The sequence below is a fragment of the Cajanus cajan genome, chromosome 9, assembly GCF_000230855.2.
Source record: "Cajanus cajan strain Asha chromosome 9, NIPB_CcT2T_4, whole genome shotgun sequence".
Classification (NCBI taxonomy): Eukaryota; Viridiplantae; Streptophyta; class Magnoliopsida; order Fabales; family Fabaceae; genus Cajanus; species Cajanus cajan.
The window spans coordinates 27,653,426-27,673,493 of NC_138525.1; the positions used below are offsets into that span (position 1 = coordinate 27,653,426).

At 33.8% G+C, this 20,068-nt stretch overlaps 2 protein-coding genes across 2 annotated transcripts; both read right to left on the minus strand.

Annotated features, from left to right (window-relative positions):
* Positions 1-997: 997 nt before the first annotated feature.
* WRKY11 (WRKY DNA-binding protein 11) lies at positions 998-3,005 on the minus strand. Its single transcript, XM_020383998.3, has 3 exons — positions 2,295-3,005; positions 1,452-1,577; positions 998-1,371 (listed from the first exon to the last, which is right to left on the minus strand). Exons 1-3 carry the CDS (start codon positions 2,900-2,902, stop codon positions 1,194-1,196), a joined length of 912 nt encoding a protein of 303 aa, XP_020239587.1. The 5' UTR covers positions 2,903-3,005; the 3' UTR covers positions 998-1,193.
* Positions 3,006-3,886: 881 nt separating this feature from the next.
* LOC114916283 (uncharacterized) lies at positions 3,887-6,088 on the minus strand. The gene is made up of 3 exons (XM_083064272.1): positions 5,999-6,088; positions 4,820-5,636; positions 3,887-4,728 (listed from the first exon to the last, which is right to left on the minus strand). The coding sequence occupies exons 1-3, from the start codon at positions 6,086-6,088 to the stop codon at positions 3,887-3,889; spliced, it is 1,749 nt and encodes a 582-aa protein (XP_082920398.1).
* Between the last annotated feature and the right edge of the window lie 13,980 nt (positions 6,089-20,068).

Genomic DNA, 20,068 nt, shown 5'->3' on the forward strand with positions numbered 1-20,068 from the left:
AAATACTACTCTTCTTGTCTATATTTTTGGCATAGTCTACAATAACATTTCTCACGGTTTTTAAAAAATATATTTAAAAAATCCAGTCAAATCATAGAGATTTTCACAATAATATAAGTTGTAACTTTGAAATTTTCGTATAATTTTGTCAAAGTAATTATTTATTACCAATTGTCATTTGTTTGAATTCCACTAATGTTTGGAAGCACGTTCTAAAGCTTTCAAAATTTGAAGTCAAAAGATATACACAGTATCCTTCTCTCAAGTCTCAATGCACATTTAAGACCCAAACAAAGGAATCTAAACATAGGAATTGCAAGCTCTAGCCTTCAAGGTACGAATTGTAATTAAAAGACGGGAAAAGAAAAAGTAAAGTAATGCAAAAAGTAAAAGTTATGCAAAACTACTTTTTCTGTTTTAATATTCTTACATTTTATTTTCAACAATTTACATCTATTTATTTTATATTATTTCATTTAACCTCATTAGTCATTACATATTTTCTCCATTACATTAAATCACTTTATAAATGCTAACCGGTTAAAAAACTAAAATAAAATTCATCGAAAAACACACCAATATACTCCTTCATAATTTTCGATATTCCTCTATACCATTTTGAATAAATTTAATTTACTTATTCCTTAAGGAGACAAGACCTTAAAAAATATAATTAATTTCAACATCAAAAGTTCAAGTGATATTCTAAACAATTTTAAAATCAGTAAAAAAAATGCTTGAATTTTAGAAAGAAAAATCTAATTTCAGTGTGACTATTTAAAAAAAATTATATCTTTAAATAACATTTATAAGACCTTTGAACAAAGCCATTTAATTTCAGTGACTTGTTAAGCTAACCAAAGTCAGAGAACTAAAATAAAAATAATGATTACTATATAAAAAAATATATACCAATGAATTGATCCTCCCTCGGATACCACCTCCTCCCAATGCGAAATCATAAACAATCATAACTTGCAAGACTTTGGCAAGGAGATAGAATAAACAACTTTAAGATTCCAATTTTCACCTCTCTATGACACTAATATATTATAATAATAATAATAATAATAAAACAAATTTACAACGCAACCACGGTTCCCACTACACTTTCCAAAAATAATCATTTAAAAAAAAAAGTCCTCCACTTTCCATTTTTTTTTTAATCTATTATTATTTCTTTATTCCACCTTCTACGTTGACTCGAACACCAAACCCACCACCCCGGCTGCGTTCTCCTGCATCGCGGCCTGAACCGCGTGCCTGTGCTCCCCCTCGTACGTCACAATCAGCATCGCCGGATCGTCTGGTGCGCGCTCCACGTGTTTCCTCGCTGGACACCCTCTCACCGTGCTGCACTTGTAATAGCCCCTGATCATCAAAAAAACATCAGCGTCAGGGAGCGACTCTTTGACTAGATAAAGTCAACATAATCAACGGTCAAAACTCACCGTGGGTACGGCGACCCCTTGATCGGTTTCTGACCGTACTTCCGCCACGAGTACTCATCCGGCGGTATATCGGCGATTTTTGAACTTATCGCCGGCACCCTCACCGTTTTCTTCACCCTATTTTTCCTGAACAAAAAATTAAAAAATATAATTAATTAATTAAAAAATATAATAATAATAATAATAATAATTAGAATAAAAGAATGGTAGGCACTAGGCACTAGGCACTAGGCAAGGTATTCCTAACATGGACGCAATGAATAATATGAATAGATTAATTGGAAGGTGAGTGGTCAAAGGCAATTAAGCATAGAGAAGAGAGAAACGACAAGGGATGGATTATTGAAAGAAGGTTCAGTTTGGCAAGTTTGAATTTCTATGTCTTCTTGCTGAGACAGCAATTTCTAAAAACTCGCTTCTTGACAAAGGGGGCACCAGACACAAGCACAGGAACCCTATGTTGTTTTGTCACTATCACGCGTGGTGTACCTATTTAATGCATTTAACTGCACCACTACCGAAATCGTTGACTCCCAAACGCTGCCTTGCCCCACCCACGCCACCCAGTCACGTGATCACTTCCAATAAAATAATCATAATCTCACCGTCCCTCTCTCACTTAATATTAATATTTCCCATTTATTTCTCCTCTAAATTAAAATACCCAATTTTTTCATGAAAAACTAAAATTATTATTATTAATATTATAATTAAAAATAGACTAGTCAACAACTTAGAAGAGTACTATGAAGAGTTATGACTTAAATTTGAAGCAATAAATGTTCCTCCGATCCACTAGTCAACAATTACGAAACGGTGAAACGCGGTGTGATGTGTGTGTACCTTCGCTTGACGCAGTGGCACTTGCTGCCGGAGGCGGAGACGTCGTCGGAGTGTTCGCGGTGGTCGTGGCACCGCTTCTTGAACGGCGGCGGTTTTCCGGCGGAGTTCGGAGGAGGAGGCGGCGGCGCCAGGAAGATCGACGGCGGATGCTTGCCGTTGGAGACGCTGGCGTCGCCGGTGATGGCGGAGGACATGAAGGAGGAGTTGGAGGAGACGCTGAAGGTGTCCTTGGAGAATTCGAGCTCGACGGGCTTGGCGGCGGTGGTGGCGAGGGCGTGCGGCTTGGTGAAGTCGAGCGTGACGCTGGCGGGCGGCGGGGGAGGCGCGAAGTGCGGCGGCGGAGGGGGCGGGGGAGGGAGGTGGAGCGGCGAGGGGGCGGGTTGGACCGGGGCGCGCCTGAACCGGGCGTGACCGGTCCGGTTTAGGAGGGAGATGAGTTTCTTGAACTTGGAGACGGTTACGTCGGTGAGGTGGGTGTTGAGGTGGGTGGGTTGGTGGGAGAGGGCGCGGATCAGGTGCTCCATGCCCTTGAGGCCTTCCGATGCGGCCTCTTGGATGGCCGTTTGTTCGTCCAGCTTGGGGAAGCCTGAGATGAGTTCGACGGCCATTTTGGGAGGGAGATTAGGGTTTGGGGGAGGGAAGGGAAGGGGAGATGATGCCTCAAAGTGCCATGTGAAGGGGGGAGTGGGTTTGGAAGGGTGGAAGGGTTAGGGGGTGGGGATATATATTGGGGTAAGAGAGAGAGTGTGAGAAAGGGTCTTGGCTTCGGGTTCAGCTTTGAATTTTAGTGATTTAATATTTATTTTTTCATGAGTTGGAAAACATGATTCAGGTAATTCTATATCAGATAATCATTTATATACTGTTCGTGAAAAGCTTTTTAAACTGACAGTTAATCAGAGTCGTTAATAATATTTTTTTTATTTTAATTTAATTAAATGAGCAAATGAAAAGACACTATTAACGGTTCTGATTAACTACTAGTATAAAAAAATTTTTACAGTGTATAGGTGATTAATTCATTTCATATTAACACAAACTCTTTATCACTTTTTTTTTTAGAAAAAAGAGAGATAAATTTATGTAAAGTTTTTTGACTTTTTTTCTTAATATACTGTTTTTTTTATTTATTTATTTAAATAACCCAAAGTGAAATATATTTACCTAAATATACCACTTAGTTTTTTAGGTGAGAAATCGGTTACTGGGTAACCAATTTCTCAAAGGGATTTTTCCAAAATTTTGAAAAATCCCTTTGAGAAATCGGTTACCCAGTATCCGATTTCTCAAAGGCCCTTTTTTTTTTCGTTTTCTGGTTTTTTTTTGTTTTTTTTTGCTTTTTAATTTTTTTTCCAGATTTATAATTTTATTTTTTTAGTTTTTCAGTTTTATATTTTAAGTTATTTTAAAAATTTTTATTAATTGTAAATAAAATAATTTAGTTAAGTTTTTAGAATAAGAATAAATAATAAAATAATTATTAAATAAATAAATAATGAAATAAATATGAATTTAAATTAATAAAAAAAGACAAATTTTTTATTTAAAATGATAGTAAACAAAATACAATATTTGGAAGGTTTGATGACATTTTAAGCTTGGTGACTTGAACTTCCTTGACGATAAGGACATTTCTTCTTTGAGTGACCTACATTTCTGCAGAGAGAACACCTTCTTGGTTGCCCTGGTTCAACCATATCCATTTCAGTGCGTATTCTGGATGACTTTGGACGACCTTTTTTATTTCTAATGTTTTCCGGATTTGGTATGATTTGCGGTTCTTCACAATCCGGCCAATAAGATTCATTAGGCAGTTCACCAAATAATTCGTTATACACATTTGAAATATATTGTAATGTGTATACCGGATCTATGTAAGATTTATAATCATGGTGAACATGCTTACATGCAGCAACAACATGGGAGCATGGCATGTGTAGCTTTTGGAATTTTCCACAGTCACACCAGTTGTCATGTAGTCTAACCGTGAAAGTTCCAGTAGGTCGTGTTTCCCTTGGGTTAATGGTCTCTTGCACCAAAAAATGTGTACTGTGACGATCAAATTCGAGGACATGATGACTATTAGCCTTTGATTCTGCATCTCTCATGGCCCTATTCATTATTTTCGTATAAACTTGGCTAGCCCTAAGTTTAGCATCGACTTCCTTCCCCCTTTGGATGAATAAGGCATTACATCTCTTATAAGTCGACATGATGATTGCAGAAATTGGCAAGTTTCTTGTTTTTTTAAGAATGGAGTTAATTGCCTCAGCCAAGTTGGTAGTCATGTGTCCCCATCGTCGACCACCGTCCCATGCAAGAGTCCATTGTTCTTTTGGTATGGTGTTGAGCCATTCAATTACACCTTCGATTTCTAGTTCGCTCCTTAGCGTGTTGTAGTAGTAATTGAATCTTGGCTCAGTCATCCCATAAGCTGTGAAATCAGATTAGGAAAAAATGAACAATTTAGTAATGTTGAAATATGGTGAAACAAATTAAAGTAATTAATGATGCTAAGTACATACCCATATTGATGATTAATTTTTTCCGTTCTGTATTCTTGAAATGCCTCATGAAGTTTTGAGCTATATGGCGAATACAAAATACATGCACTGAATTCTCGGGTGTCCAACCACTGCCTTGTCTAGCGTAGGCATTTTTCATAGACTCGTGCCTGTCCGAAATTAAGCAAAGGCCATCTTGAGGGCAAACATGTCTTTTGAGATAATGTAGAAAGAAAAACCATGCCTCTGCTGTTTCACCCTCAACAATTGCAAAGGCAATTGGAAAGGTTTTGTTGTTACCGTCTTGAGCCACGGCCACAAGGAGAGTTCCTTTGTATTTGCCATACAAGAATGTGCCATCAACTTGAACAATGGGTTTGCAGTATTTGAACCCATCGATACAAGGTTTAAATGTCCAAAATACTCTATGGAATTGAACATAATGATGAACCATCTCACCTTGTTGGTTGTATAGTGGCCTTGTTTGCTTCTCAACAACAAATCCATTAAGAAATCCACTCATGGCACTAAGCAACTTGGGTAAATCATGGTAAGATTGTTCCCAGTTACCATGTAAGTCTTCAATTGCCTTTTGCTTTGTCATCCAAGCTTTGCGGTATGAGATCGTGTACCCTTCAGCACTTTTGATGTGTGCTATTATTGTTGGAATAGAAATGGATGGATCACTCTCCACCAAAGGAAGAATACTTTTGCTAATATATACATAGCCAAGGTTAACATGATCTTGTGTAATAATAGGTGATGAACAAGAATGTTCACCTGATAGCTTACGAAGCTCCCATTTTTGGCTTTTAGTAATAAAAGCCACTCTGTTCAGCTATTGCAGTATTGAATTTCGTTGCTATTGTTCTTCAAGAATGTCTTCTTCATCTTCAACTATGTTGTGGAAACAACACCTTCATAGGTCAAATGATACTCATCTTATGGTAAGTTATTATACATTGCATAATGTTTACAACTAATATTATCTTTTACTAACATTTCAATTCTACCATTTTCGTAGATAACAAGTGATCAACTCATTCAATCTTACTATCATTCCATGCCTACACCTGACCCAAGAATTGAGAATTTGTTGGAGGTTGCTGGCTTTGCCGAGGTTGCGAAAATAAGACATTTTAAAATCGATGATTGTTTGATAACGTCTTTGGTGGAGAGGTGGAGACCTGAGACACATACTTCCATGCCCTTGAGGCCTTCCGATGCGGCCTCTTGGATGGCCGTTTGTTCGTCCAGCTTGGGGAAGCCTGAGATGAGTTCGACGGCCATTTTGGGAGGGAGATTAGGGTTTGGGGGAGGGAAGGGAAGGGGAGATGATGCCTCAAAGTGCCATGTGAAGGGGGGAGTGGGTTTGGAAGGGTGGAAGGGTTAGGGGGTGGGGATATATATTGGGGTAAGAGAGAGAGTGTGAGAAAGGGTCTTGGCTTCGGGTTCAGCTTTGAATTTTAGTGATTTAATATTTATTTTTTCATGAGTTGGAAAACATGATTCAGGTAATTCTATATCAGATAATCATTTATATACTGTTCGTGAAAAGCTTTTTAAACTGACAGTTAATCAGAGTCGTTAATAATATTTTTTTTATTTTAATTTAATTAAATGAGCAAATGAAAAGACACTATTAACGGTTCTGATTAACTACTAGTATAAAAAAAAATTTACAGTGTATAGGTGATTAATTCATTTCATATTAACACAAACTCTTTATCACTTTTTTTTTTAGAAAAAAGAGAGATAAATTTATGTAAAGTTTTTTGACTTTTTTTCTTAATATACTGTTTTTTTTATTTATTTATTTAAATAACCCAAAGTGAAATATATTTACCTAAATATACCACTTAGTTTTTTAGGTGAGAAATCGGTTACTGGGTAACCAATTTCTCAAAGGGATTTTTCCAAAATTTTGAAAAATCCCTTTGAGAAATCGGTTACCCAGTATCCGATTTCTCAAAGGCCCTTTTTTTTTCGTTTTCTGGTTTTTTTTTGTTTTTTTTTGCTTTTTAATTTTTTTTCCAGATTTATAATTTTATTTTTTTAGTTTTTCAGTTTTATATTTTAAGTTATTTTAAAAATTTTTATTAATTGTAAATAAAATAATTTAGTTAAGTTTTTAGAATAAGAATAAATAATAAAATAATTATTAAATAAATAAATAATGAAATAAATATGAATTTAAATTAATAAAAAAAAGACAAATTTTTTATTTAAAATGATAGTAAACAAAATACAATATTTGGAAGGTTTGATGACATTTTAAGCTTGGTGACTTGAACTTCCTTGACGATAAGGACATTTCTTCTTTGAGTGACCTACATTTCTGCAGAGAGAACACCTTCTTGGTTGCCCTGGTTCAACCATATCCATTTCAGTGCGTATTCTGGATGACTTTGGACGACCTTTTTTATTTCTAATGTTTTCCGGATTTGGTATGATTTGCGGTTCTTCACAATCCGGCCAATAAGATTCATTAGGCAGTTCACCAAATAATTCGTTATACACATTTGAAATATATTGTAATGTGTATACCGGATCTATGTAAGATTTATAATCATGGTGAACATGCTTACATGCAGCAACAACATGGGAGCATGGCATGTGTAGCTTTTGGAATTTTCCACAGTCACACCAGTTGTCATGTAGTCTAACCGTGAAAGTTCCAGTAGGTCGTGTTTCCCTTGGGTTAATGGTCTCTTGCACCAAAAAATGTGTACTGTGACGATCAAATTCGAGGACATGATGACTATTAGCCTTTGATTCTGCATCTCTCATGGCCCTATTCATTATTTTCGTATAAACTTGGCTAGCCCTAAGTTTAGCATCGACTTCCTTCCCCCTTTGGATGAATAAGGCATTACATCTCTTATAAGTCGACATGATGATTGCAGAAATTGGCAAGTTTCTTGTTTTTTTAAGAATGGAGTTAATTGCCTCAGCCAAGTTGGTAGTCATGTGTCCCCATCGTCGACCACCGTCCCATGCAAGAGTCCATTGTTCTTTTGGTATGGTGTTGAGCCATTCAATTACACCTTCGATTTCTAGTTCGCTCCTTAGCGTGTTGTAGTAGTAATTGAATCTTGGCTCAGTCATCCCATAAGCTGTGAAATCAGATTAGGAAAAAATGAACAATTTAGTAATGTTGAAATATGGTGAAACAAATTAAAGTAATTAATGATGCTAAGTACATACCCATATTGATGATTAATTTTTTCCGTTCTGTATTCTTGAAATGCCTCATGAAGTTTTGAGCTATATGGCGAATACAAAATACATGCACTGAATTCTCGGGTGTCCAACCACTGCCTTGTCTAGCGTAGGCATTTTTCATAGACTCGTGCCTGTCCGAAATTAAGCAAAGGCCATCTTGAGGGCAAACATGTCTTTTGAGATAATGTAGAAAGAAAAACCATGCCTCTGCTGTTTCACCCTCAACAATTGCAAAGGCAATTGGAAAGGTTTTGTTGTTACCGTCTTGAGCCACGGCCACAAGGAGAGTTCCTTTGTATTTGCCATACAAGAATGTGCCATCAACTTGAACAATGGGTTTGCAGTATTTGAACCCATCGATACAAGGTTTAAATGTCCAAAATACTCTATGGAATTGAACATAATGATGAACCATCTCACCTTGTTGGTTGTATAGTGGCCTTGTTTGCTTCTCAACAACAAATCCATTAAGAAATCCACTCATGGCACTAAGCAACTTGGGTAAATCATGGTAAGATTGTTCCCAGTTACCATGTAAGTCTTCAATTGCCTTTTGCTTTGTCATCCAAGCTTTGCGGTATGAGATCGTGTACCCTTCAGCACTTTTGATGTGTGCTATTATTGTTGGAATAGAAATGGATGGATCACTCTCCACCAAAGGAAGAATACTTTTGCTAATATATACATAGCCAAGGTTAACATGATCTTGTGTAATAATAGGTGATGAACAAGAATGTTCACCTGATAGCTTACGAAGCTCCCATTTTTGGCTTTTAGTAATAAAAGCCACTCTGTTCAGCTATTGCAGTATTGAATTTCGTTGCTATTGTTCTTCAAGAATGTCTTCTTCATCTTCAACTATGTTGTGGAAACAACACCTTCATAGGTCAAATGATACTCATCTTATGGTAAGTTATTATACATTGCATAATGTTTACAACTAATATTATCTTTTACTAACATTTCAATTCTACCATTTTCGTAGATAACAAGTGATCAACTCATTCAATCTTACTATCATTCCATGCCTACACCTGACCCAAGAATTGAGAATTTGTTGGAGGTTGCTGGCTTTGCCGAGGTTGCGAAAATAAGACATTTTAAAATCGATGATTGTTTGATAACGTCTTTGGTGGAGAGGTGGAGACCTGAGACACATACTTCCATGCCCTTGAGGCCTTCCGATGCGGCCTCTTGGATGGCCGTTTGTTCGTCCAGCTTGGGGAAGCCTGAGATGAGTTCGACGGCCATTTTGGGAGGGAGATTAGGGTTTGGGGGAGGGAAGGGAAGGGGAGATGATGCCTCAAAGTGCCATGTGAAGGGGGGAGTGGGTTTGGAAGGGTGGAAGGGTTAGGGGGTGGGGATATATATTGGGGTAAGAGAGAGAGTGTGAGAAAGGGTCTTGGCTTCGGGTTCAGCTTTGAATTTTAGTGATTTAATATTTATTTTTTCATGAGTTGGAAAACATGATTCAGGTAATTCTATATCAGATAATCATTTATATACTGTTCGTGAAAAGCTTTTTAAACTGACAGTTAATCAGAGTCGTTAATAATATTTTTTTTATTTTAATTTAATTAAATGAGCAAATGAAAAGACACTATTAACGGTTCTGATTAACTACTAGTATAAAAAAAATTTTACAGTGTATAGGTGATTAATTCATTTCATATTAACACAAACTCTTTATCACTTTTTTTTTTAGAAAAAAGAGAGATAAATTTATGTAAAGTTTTTTGACTTTTTTTCTTAATATACTGTTTTTTTTATTTATTTATTTAAATAACCCAAAGTGAAATATATTTACCTAAATATACCACTTAGTTTTTTAGGTGAGAAATCGGTTACTGGGTAACCAATTTCTCAAAGGGATTTTTCCAAAATTTTGAAAAATCCCTTTGAGAAATCGGTTACCCAGTATCCAATTTCTCAAAGGCCCTTTTTTTTCGTTTTCTGGTTTTTTTTTGTTTTTTTTTGCTTTTTAATTTTTTTTCCAGATTTATAATTTTATTTTTTTAGTTTTTCAGTTTTATATTTTAAGTTATTTTAAAAATTTTTATTAATTGTAAATAAAATAATTTAGTTAAGTTTTTAGAATAAGAATAAATAATAAAATAATTATTAAATAAATAAATAATGAAATAAATATGAATTTAAATTAATAAAAAAAAGACAAATTTTTTATTTAAAATGATAGTAAACAAAATACAATATTTGGAAGGTTTGATGACATTTTAAGCTTGGTGACTTGAACTTCCTTGACGATAAGGACATTTCTTCTTTGAGTGACCTACATTTCTGCAGAGAGAACACCTTCTTGGTTGCCCTGGTTCAACCATATCCATTTCAGTGCGTATTCTGGATGACTTTGGACGACCTTTTTTATTTCTAATGTTTTCCGGATTTGGTATGATTTGCGGTTCTTCACAATCCGGCCAATAAGATTCATTAGGCAGTTCACCAAATAATTCGTTATACACATTTGAAATATATTGTAATGTGTATACCGGATCTATGTAAGATTTATAATCATGGTGAACATGCTTACATGCAGCAACAACATGGGAGCATGGCATGTGTAGCTTTTGGAATTTTCCACAGTCACACCAGTTGTCATGTAGTCTAACCGTGAAAGTTCCAGTAGGTCGTGTTTCCCTTGGGTTAATGGTCTCTTGCACCAAAAAATGTGTACTGTGACGATCAAATTCGAGGACATGATGACTATTAGCCTTTGATTCTGCATCTCTCATGGCCCTATTCATTATTTTCGTATAAACTTGGCTAGCCCTAAGTTTAGCATCGACTTCCTTCCCCCTTTGGATGAATAAGGCATTACATCTCTTATAAGTCGACATGATGATTGCAGAAATTGGCAAGTTTCTTGTTTTTTTAAGAATGGAGTTAATTGCCTCAGCCAAGTTGGTAGTCATGTGTCCCCATCGTCGACCACCGTCCCATGCAAGAGTCCATTGTTCTTTTGGTATGGTGTTGAGCCATTCAATTACACCTTCGATTTCTAGTTCGCTCCTTAGCGTGTTGTAGTAGTAATTGAATCTTGGCTCAGTCATCCCATAAGCTGTGAAATCAGATTAGGAAAAAATGAACAATTTAGTAATGTTGAAATATGGTGAAACAAATTAAAGTAATTAATGATGCTAAGTACATACCCATATTGATGATTAATTTTTTCCGTTCTGTATTCTTGAAATGCCTCATGAAGTTTTGAGCTATATGGCGAATACAAAATACATGCACTGAATTCTCGGGTGTCCAACCACTGCCTTGTCTAGCGTAGGCATTTTTCATAGACTCGTGCCTGTCCGAAATTAAGCAAAGGCCATCTTGAGGGCAAACATGTCTTTTGAGATAATGTAGAAAGAAAAACCATGCCTCTGCTGTTTCACCCTCAACAATTGCAAAGGCAATTGGAAAGGTTTTGTTGTTACCGTCTTGAGCCACGGCCACAAGGAGAGTTCCTTTGTATTTGCCATACAAGAATGTGCCATCAACTTGAACAATGGGTTTGCAGTATTTGAACCCATCGATACAAGGTTTAAATGTCCAAAATACTCTATGGAATTGAACATAATGATGAACCATCTCACCTTGTTGGTTGTATAGTGGCCTTGTTTGCTTCTCAACAACAAATCCATTAAGAAATCCACTCATGGCACTAAGCAACTTGGGTAAATCATGGTAAGATTGTTCCCAGTTACCATGTAAGTCTTCAATTGCCTTTTGCTTTGTCATCCAAGCTTTGCGGTATGAGATCGTGTACCCTTCAGCACTTTTGATGTGTGCTATTATTGTTGGAATAGAAATGGATGGATCACTCTCCACCAAAGGAAGAATACTTTTGCTAATATATACATAGCCAAGGTTAACATGATCTTGTGTAATAATAGGTGATGAACAAGAATGTTCACCTGATAGCTTACGAAGCTCCCATTTTTGGCTTTTAGTAATAAAAGCCACTCTGTTCAGCTATTGCAGTATTGAATTTCGTTGCTATTGTTCTTCAAGAATGTCTTCTTCATCTTCAACTATGTTGTGGAAACAACACCTTCATAGGTCAAATGATACTCATCTTATGGTAAGTTATTATACATTGCATAATGTTTACAACTAATATTATCTTTTACTAACATTTCAATTCTACCATTTTCGTAGATAACAAGTGATCAACTCATTCAATCTTACTATCATTCCATGCCTACACCTGACCCAAGAATTGAGAATTTGTTGGAGGTTGCTGGCTTTGCCGAGGTTGCGAAAATAAGACATTTTAAAATCGATGATTGTTTGATAACGTCTTTGGTGGAGAGGTGGAGACCTGAGACACATACTTTTCACTTCCCGGTTGGTGAGTGCACGGTGACTTTGGAAGATGTGGCACTACAATTGGGTTTAAGGATTGACGGAAAACCAGTAACAGGACCAACTTTGTTTGACTGGGATGAATTATGTTACGAGTTGTTAGGCTTCGTACCTCCAAAAGCGGAAGCTCTAGTTGGCTCAACCATAAAACTCAAATGGTTAAGAGACCATACAATTACACTACCAGATGAACCCACTCAACAACAATTGCTTCAACATTGTCGAGCATATATCTTAGGGTTGATCGGTGGTGTCATTATGTCAGACAAGTCAGGTAATAGAATTCACTTAATGTATTTACCATTATTGGCTGACTTGGAACGTGCAGGACGATATAGTTGGGGTTCTACTTGTTTGGCGCATTTGTATAGAGAATTGTGTAGGGCAATCTATCCATCCTCAAAGAAAATGGGTGGATGTTCTTTGCTTCTACAGTCTTGGGCTTGGTATAGAATGTCCTCCATCCAACCAAGAGTCCAACGGGATATTACATTTTCGCTAGCATCGAGGTATGGATTAATTTTTATACCACTTTAATGCATCGAACAAGTAAAATATTTAACCTAAAATTTTATAATTGTACAAATGTTTTAGGTGGTCAGGAAGAGGGCTAAGATTTCCATTTGGAAAGACAGACGCAAACATGTTATTTTTGGGGAACCACTTCAGGGGCCTCTCCAACACACTCCAGAGTATTTACAATGGTTTCGTGCTAATTCTAAATTATTTCTTTGTAGCCAGTATTCTTCATCTCATGCATCCACTTCTAGTACGCAACTCCCAACAACAACTGCAACAACATTCACAATGGCTGGAGATAATCACCCACCTTATACTGTGGAACAACATCCTCAGTCTTATCCATCATTTCATACACACCATGAACAATTCATGTACACATCACCATCAACAACAACTCCAACAGGGGACTTCATGAGCAATCTTTTTGGCGTCGACGTACACACGCCACAAAGTGCATATAATTACATGCAAAGCATGAATTTCCCTTCATTTTCGTCTTATCACTCTGAGGTTGGTGGAAGTGGTTCGTCAAATCCAGTCACTGATACTGTTAATATACAACATGATGAGGACCAGGTTGAACCACAACAACCACGCATTGGTCGTCGAAACCCAACAAGGAACCGACAACCTCCGAGGTGTGGAACGGGTGGTCATAAACATCATTAAAGTTGGATTCTAATTTACTGCATTGTAATTCTGTTGTTGTTCTTTTTTATTCGATCTCCTATTTTATTGTTGTATTTTGTTTTTATTTCAACTTCTTCATCTCAATTAATGTTGTTTTTATCTAAAGTTGTCATTTATCATAATATTTTCTTTTTTAAAAATTTCTATTTAAATTTAATTTTATTCAATTTTATTCTTTAAATTTAATTTTAAATACATTCTTATAATCTAAATTTAAAATAATAACTAAATTAATTATTTTAAATTTCATTATAATTTTTTTAAAATTTTATATATTTTAAACTAAAAAACTAAAAAATAAATTATAAATCTGAAAAAAAAAACTTTAAAATAAAAACAAAAACAAAAAAGAAAAAAGAAAAAACGAAAAAAAAAAGGGCCTTTGAGTAATCGGTTACTGGGTAACCGATTTCTCAAAGGGATTTTTCAAAATTTTGGAAAAATCCCTTTGAAAAATCGGTTACCCAGTAACCGATTTCTCACCTACAAAACTAGGTGGTATATTTACGTAAATATATTTTACTTTGGGTTATTTAAATAAATAAAAAAAATAGTATATTAAAAAAAAAAGTCAAGTTTTTTCAAGTGTGAATATAGTTCTTTTTTAAAAGGTGGAGTTTTATTTTGGTAATATTTTATTAATATATATTTTTACAAAATATTTCATTAATACATGTTTTTATATGTTATTGAAGTAAAATTTTAATTTTAATTGAAGAATAATATTGATTATCCCTTTAAATATATTTTCTCTGATTAGTTTAAATTTATTTAAAAAATATATAAAATTTGATAGATTTTATATTTTATTGATTCTTTAATCAGTGTTTTTAAAGTATTGGTTAGTAAGATTTTTAGATATATTAGTAATGTTATTATCAACTTTTATGTCTTATTAAGTACTGTATGGGATAAGAAAATGAAAATGATAATTTTCTCTTAAAAATTAATTTTTTATTTTTTTAAAATTGTCAAATTTTGAATAATTTTTTTATTGATTACTTTCGAAATTTAAGATAATTTTAGTGTTATTTTCAAAAAAAAAAACTATCCTTATTTCAAATAATTATTTACATGATTTTCATAAAACTAAATAAAAAATAATTGAAAAGTTTAAAGATAATTTAATTATCTCGATTAAAAATTTAATATATATATAAAAAAACTCATGTAAATATATTAACAAAGATAACTTAATCCTAACAAAAGATTATTTGGGATAATAATCAAAATTTAGGTATAATATTATGGGTGTTGTTGATATTGTTTTCAACTTCAAAGAAGAGTTTTCTCTTGGTGATACACATTAACATTTAATGAAATTATTTATTATATAATTACCAATGTGAAACTCAAATTGTGATTGGAAAACAACATCAACACCACCTTTAGTACTATACCTTAGTTTTGTTTTAATATAATATATGTTGTGAATCTAAATTTAAAGGGACAATGTTTCTATGAGATAAAAAAAATGTTTGGGAAGTAAAATTATAAGATTAGAAGTTCGAGAGAAAAACTTACTTTTATTTACAAGAAGTGTTAATTGAACAAAGAAAAAAAATGTTTCAATAAAGAAAAGATCAGAAACTGTGGGCTGGAAAAAGAAACAATGGGCACTTTGTTTGAAAAAGAGATAGGGATGATAAATGCAATGGTAAATTATTAATTACGCACAAGAAATAAACATATTACTTATTGTAGAGAGAGAGAGCAGCGGTTACACTACCTGTTAACCACTATAGAGAAAAGAACAAAAATGTTTGTCTGGCAAGAGAGAAAACGGCTACTTTACTTGAAAGAGAGAAATTGTGTAATGGTGAACCATTGGTGCGACACATGGAGTAAACGTGTTACCAATTGCATAGAGATGAAAAAACAATTACATTACTTGTACTTTATTGAAGAGAAAGAAATTATGTAGTGGAAAGAGTGAAATGAAGAAAGCATAATAAAATAACTACATATTATTTCATTAAGATTAAAAAAATTACTTCCCCCATCTCATATTAAGTATCGATAAGGGTGTAAGCAGATAAGAACTCACCTACAAACCTTACCCACTTAAACCAACCCAGCTACGTTTTTGCAGGTTGGGTTGGGAAACTTTTTTGTTAAGTGATTATAATTGGGTTGCATAATGAGTCAATGGGTTTTTTTATCCGATGAACCCGATTCAAAACCAATAATAAATTATTAAATTAAATTGAAAATACTACACATGGTATAACACATAATACACTTTAAATGGACATATATTGAGTTTTTTTATGAGTCAATGTACACAAAAATATTAGTACAATTGAAGAGGGCTTGGAGCATAAAGAATAACTTACTTCCACTTGTTATGTAATTCAAAACATTTTAGATTAATGACATTATGTTTGCTTGTTTTAGATATTTGTGATTTCTCATTTGTAATTGTTGTAATGTTAATTGTACTTTGAATCATGTATTGAAATTTGAATTGAGTATTTTAGTTTTTCAAATTTTTATTTGTTTCAATTTTTAAAATATATTTATCTTTTAATTTTTCAACCCGAAGATACAACTTGACCCAACCAGATTGTATTTCAGTTGAATTGGTTTGGGTCACTTAAAAAAAGTCCACAAATCCAATGGGTACTTTGTTTGGGAGAAAGGGAGAGAAATTGTGCAATGGTGAACAATTGGTGTGACACGTGGGATAAACGTGTTACCAATTGCAAAGAGAGGAAAAAGGCGATTACTTTACTCATACTTTATTGAAGAGGTAGAAATTATGAAATCTGAAGGGCGTTAAAGGATAACTATATATAATTTCATTAAAATTCAAAAAAACTACAAAAGAGAAAATGGGTACTTTATTTGAGAGAGAGAAAGAGGGAGGGAGAAAGAGAAACAAAAATCATGCAATGGTGAACTATTGATGCAACACATGGAGTAAACGTGTTACTAATTTGTAGAGAGAAGAGAAATTATTACATTACTCATACTTTATTGAAGAGAGAGAAATTGAGTAATCAAATGAGTGAAATGCAAAAGGTGTATTAAGATAACTACATATAATTTCATTAAAATTCAAAAAAAATTCTTTCTCCATCTTGTAAGGTCTATGTAGTTAATGACTCACAAGTGAACCCAACCTACTTGAACCAACCCAACTACATTTTTGCAGGATAGGTTTGGTAATTTTTTCGTTAAGTGGTTATAATTAGGTTGGGTATCAGGTCATGGGGTTGTCTATTCAATGAACCTGAACCAACCCATCCTATATTAAATTATCAAATTAAATGAAAAATACTACACATAGTACAATACATAATACGACTTATATTGAGTTTTTTCATATGTCAATCTAAACAAAAAATTACTAAAACTAAAGAAGGCATGGACCATGAAGAGTAATTTACTTCCAAATATTATGTAATTTAAAATTTGTTATTTTAGTGACATATTGTTTACTTGTTTAGGATATTTTTGATTTATCATTTGTAATTTTTGTAATTTAATTTGTTCTTTGATTCATGTATTGAAATTTGAATTAAGTATTTTTCTTTTTTCTTTTTTATTTGTTTCAATTTTTAAAATATATTTATTTTTTAATTGTTCAACTTGATGACCTAAATTAACCCAACTCAGTCATATACAAGTTGGATTAGGTTGGGTTTCTTAAAAAATGTTCAAAAACCCAACGAGTACTCTGTTTAAGAGTAAGAGAGGGAGAAAGAGAGAGAGAGAGAGAAAGAAAGAGGGTGATTATACAATGGTGAACCTGATGGAATCATGTAAAGGTCAAGAAGACCAAGAGGCGATACATTTAAGGACCCAAGAGGAATGAGTTAGTCTTGAAGACCATAGAAGGATTGGGCCTACTTTTGGGTTAATGGGACTTAGCTCATCTTGGGCTATGGGCCTCTAACTAAAAGCCCAATATATTTCATATGATTGTATATTAATAATAGTCCATATTATAGGTATCATATTTGTTAGCCTTATATTTTGGGCACCTAGATTATGGTTTTTGGCCTAGTAGCCGATTTGGGCCTATTTGTGGGCTTCATGGGCTTTGGGCTTTTCATGGTCAATATTGGTCTTGTTTTGCTTGTCTTTTTATTTTAGACATGATTGTATAGGGATTTTAGACCTTGTATTCATAGGTCTCTTAGTATAGGATTTTTTAAGTTAAAGGGTTTTAACTTGAAGATAAATGTAATTTATAGTGCATTTACATCTAATTTGAGTCATACCTTCCATGCATGACCAAATTAGATGCAAATGCAACCCAAATTACATTTATAACTTCAAAATTGGGTGAGTTGGACATGAATGAGATAGCCAAGGCTCCAAATTTGAATTTCAAATTCAAATTTGGACAACTAGGATTTAAAGTGACCATACCATGGTTTACTTTAAACTCTAGTTAACCTAGCTTCTCCCACAAGCTTCTCCATTCTTATAAATACCCTACACACTTGTAGCTGGCCACTTTTTGATGATATATGATTTTCACTTCAGAAAATTCTCTCAAAGAGTCCTTAGAGCCTTAGGGAAATTCTCTCTCCTTAAGCACTTTCACAAAGGAATCCTTAATTCCTTTTATGCTTTGGTGTTTCTTCTTCCTTCTTTAGGAAGACATTACCAGCCACGGATCCAGCTACATCTGCACCATTTCCGAATTCAACTTCATCCATTGGAACCTCAAGGAAGGGCGTGTGGACTTTGGAGGAAGCTAGGAGAAACACTTTCAATCACTTCTCCATGAGTTTCTCCATCAGAACCATTGGTGTGACACATGAAGTAATTGTGTAACTAATTATAGAGAGAGAAAAAATGATTACATTACTCGTACTTAATTAAGGAGAGAGAAATTATGCAATGGAAGGAGTGAAATGCGAAAGGTGTAACTACATATAATTTCATGAAAATTCAAAAACTACAAAAGAGAAAATAGGTACTTTGTTTGAGAGAGAGAATGAGGGAGGGAAAGAGAAAGAGAGAGAAATCATGCAATGGTGAACCATTGGTAAGATACATAAAGTAAACATGTTACTAATTGTATAGAGATGAAAAATACTATTACATTACTCGTAATTTATTGAAGATAGAGAAATTGTGCAACCAGATGAGTGAAATGTGGATGGCAAAATAGAATAACTACATATATTTTAATTAAAATTCAAAAAAGAAATACTTCCTTTATCTCTTAATAAGTCTCTTAAGGGTCTAAACAACCATTAGTGCAACATGCAAAGTGAATGTGTTTCCAATTGCAGAGAAAAAAAAACCATTACAATACTCATAATTTATTAAAAAGAGAGAAATTGTACAATCAAAGGAGTGAAATGCAAAGGGCAAAATAGAATAACTACATATAATTTCATTAAAATTCAAAATAATATTTCCTCCATAAAATACTTTAAATAGACTTATATTGAGTTTTGCTATGACTCAATGGACATAAAAAAGTTACTACAACTTAAGAAGGCATGGAGCATGAAGAATAATTTACTTCCAATTCTTATGTAGTTTAAAATTTTTTATTTTAGTAACATATTATTTGCTTGTTTAGGATATTTATGATTTATCATTTGTAATTGTTTTAATATTATTTGTACTTTGAATCATGTGTTGAAATTTGAATTAAGTATTTTTCTTTTTTTATTTTATATTTGTTTATATTTTTGAAATATATTTATTTTTCAATTGTTCAACCCGATGACCCAACTTGACCTAACCTAATTGTATTCTAGTTGCATTAGGTTGGGTCGCTTATAAGAAGTTCACAAACACAAAGAGTATTTTATGAGAGAGAGAGAGAGAGAGAAGAGAAAGAGAAATTATGCAATGGTGAACTATTGGTGTGACACGTGTTGTAAACGTGATATTAATTGCAAAGAGAAGAAAAAGAGATTACATTGCTCGAGCATTTTGGAAGTGAGAGAAATTATGAAATGCGAAGTTTGTAAGGGGATAACTACATAGAATTTCATTAAAATTCAAAAAACTACAAGGAAAAAATAGGTACATTGTTTGAGAGAAAGAATAAGGGATGGAGAGAGAGAGAGAGAGAGAGAGAGAGAGAGAGAAATCTTGCAATGGTGAATCATTGGTGCGACACACAAAGTAAACGTGCTACCAACTATAGATAGATAAAAAAAACCACTACATTACTTGTAGTTTATTGAAGAAAAAGAATTTGTGCAATCAAATGAGTGAAATGTGAAGGGAAAAATAGAATAATTACATATAATTTCATTAAAATTCAAAATATTACTTCCTCCATCTAGAAATAAGTGTCGTTAAGGGTTGAAGTGTAGTCACCTGCAAACCCAACCTACTTGAACCAACCCAACTAAACTTTTGCGAGTTGTGTTGGGTAATTTTAACCCAACTTTTAATAAACTATCAAATTAAATTAAAAAATACTACACGTAGTACAATACATAATACATTTTAAATAAACTTATATTGAGT

What these genes read in the sequence shown, in the direction of transcription:
- WRKY11 (XM_020383998.3), bottom strand. Translation starts at nt 2,902, where the DNA reads ATGGCCGTCGAACTCATCTCAGGCTTCCCCAAGCTGGACGAACAAACG. An exon ending in TGCCACTGCGTCAAGCGAAG is followed by an intron (nt 1,578 to 2,294) that starts GTACACACACAT and finishes TTTTTTGTTCAG; the next exon opens with GAAAAATAGGGTGAAGAAAA. An exon ending in AAGGGGTCGCCGTACCCACG is followed by an intron (nt 1,372 to 1,451) that starts GTGAGTTTTGAC and finishes TTTGATGATCAG; the next exon opens with GGGCTATTACAAGTGCAGCA.
- LOC114916283 (XM_083064272.1), bottom strand. Translation starts at nt 6,088, where the DNA reads ATGGCCGTCGAACTCATCTCAGGCTTCCCCAAGCTGGACGAACAAACG. An exon ending in AAGGCCTCAAGGGCATGGAA is followed by an intron (nt 5,637 to 5,998) that starts GTATGTGTCTCA and finishes ATACTGCAATAG; the next exon opens with CTGAACAGAGTGGCTTTTAT. An exon ending in AAAATTAATCATCAATATGG is followed by an intron (nt 4,729 to 4,819) that starts GTATGTACTTAG and finishes CTGATTTCACAG; the next exon opens with CTTATGGGATGACTGAGCCA.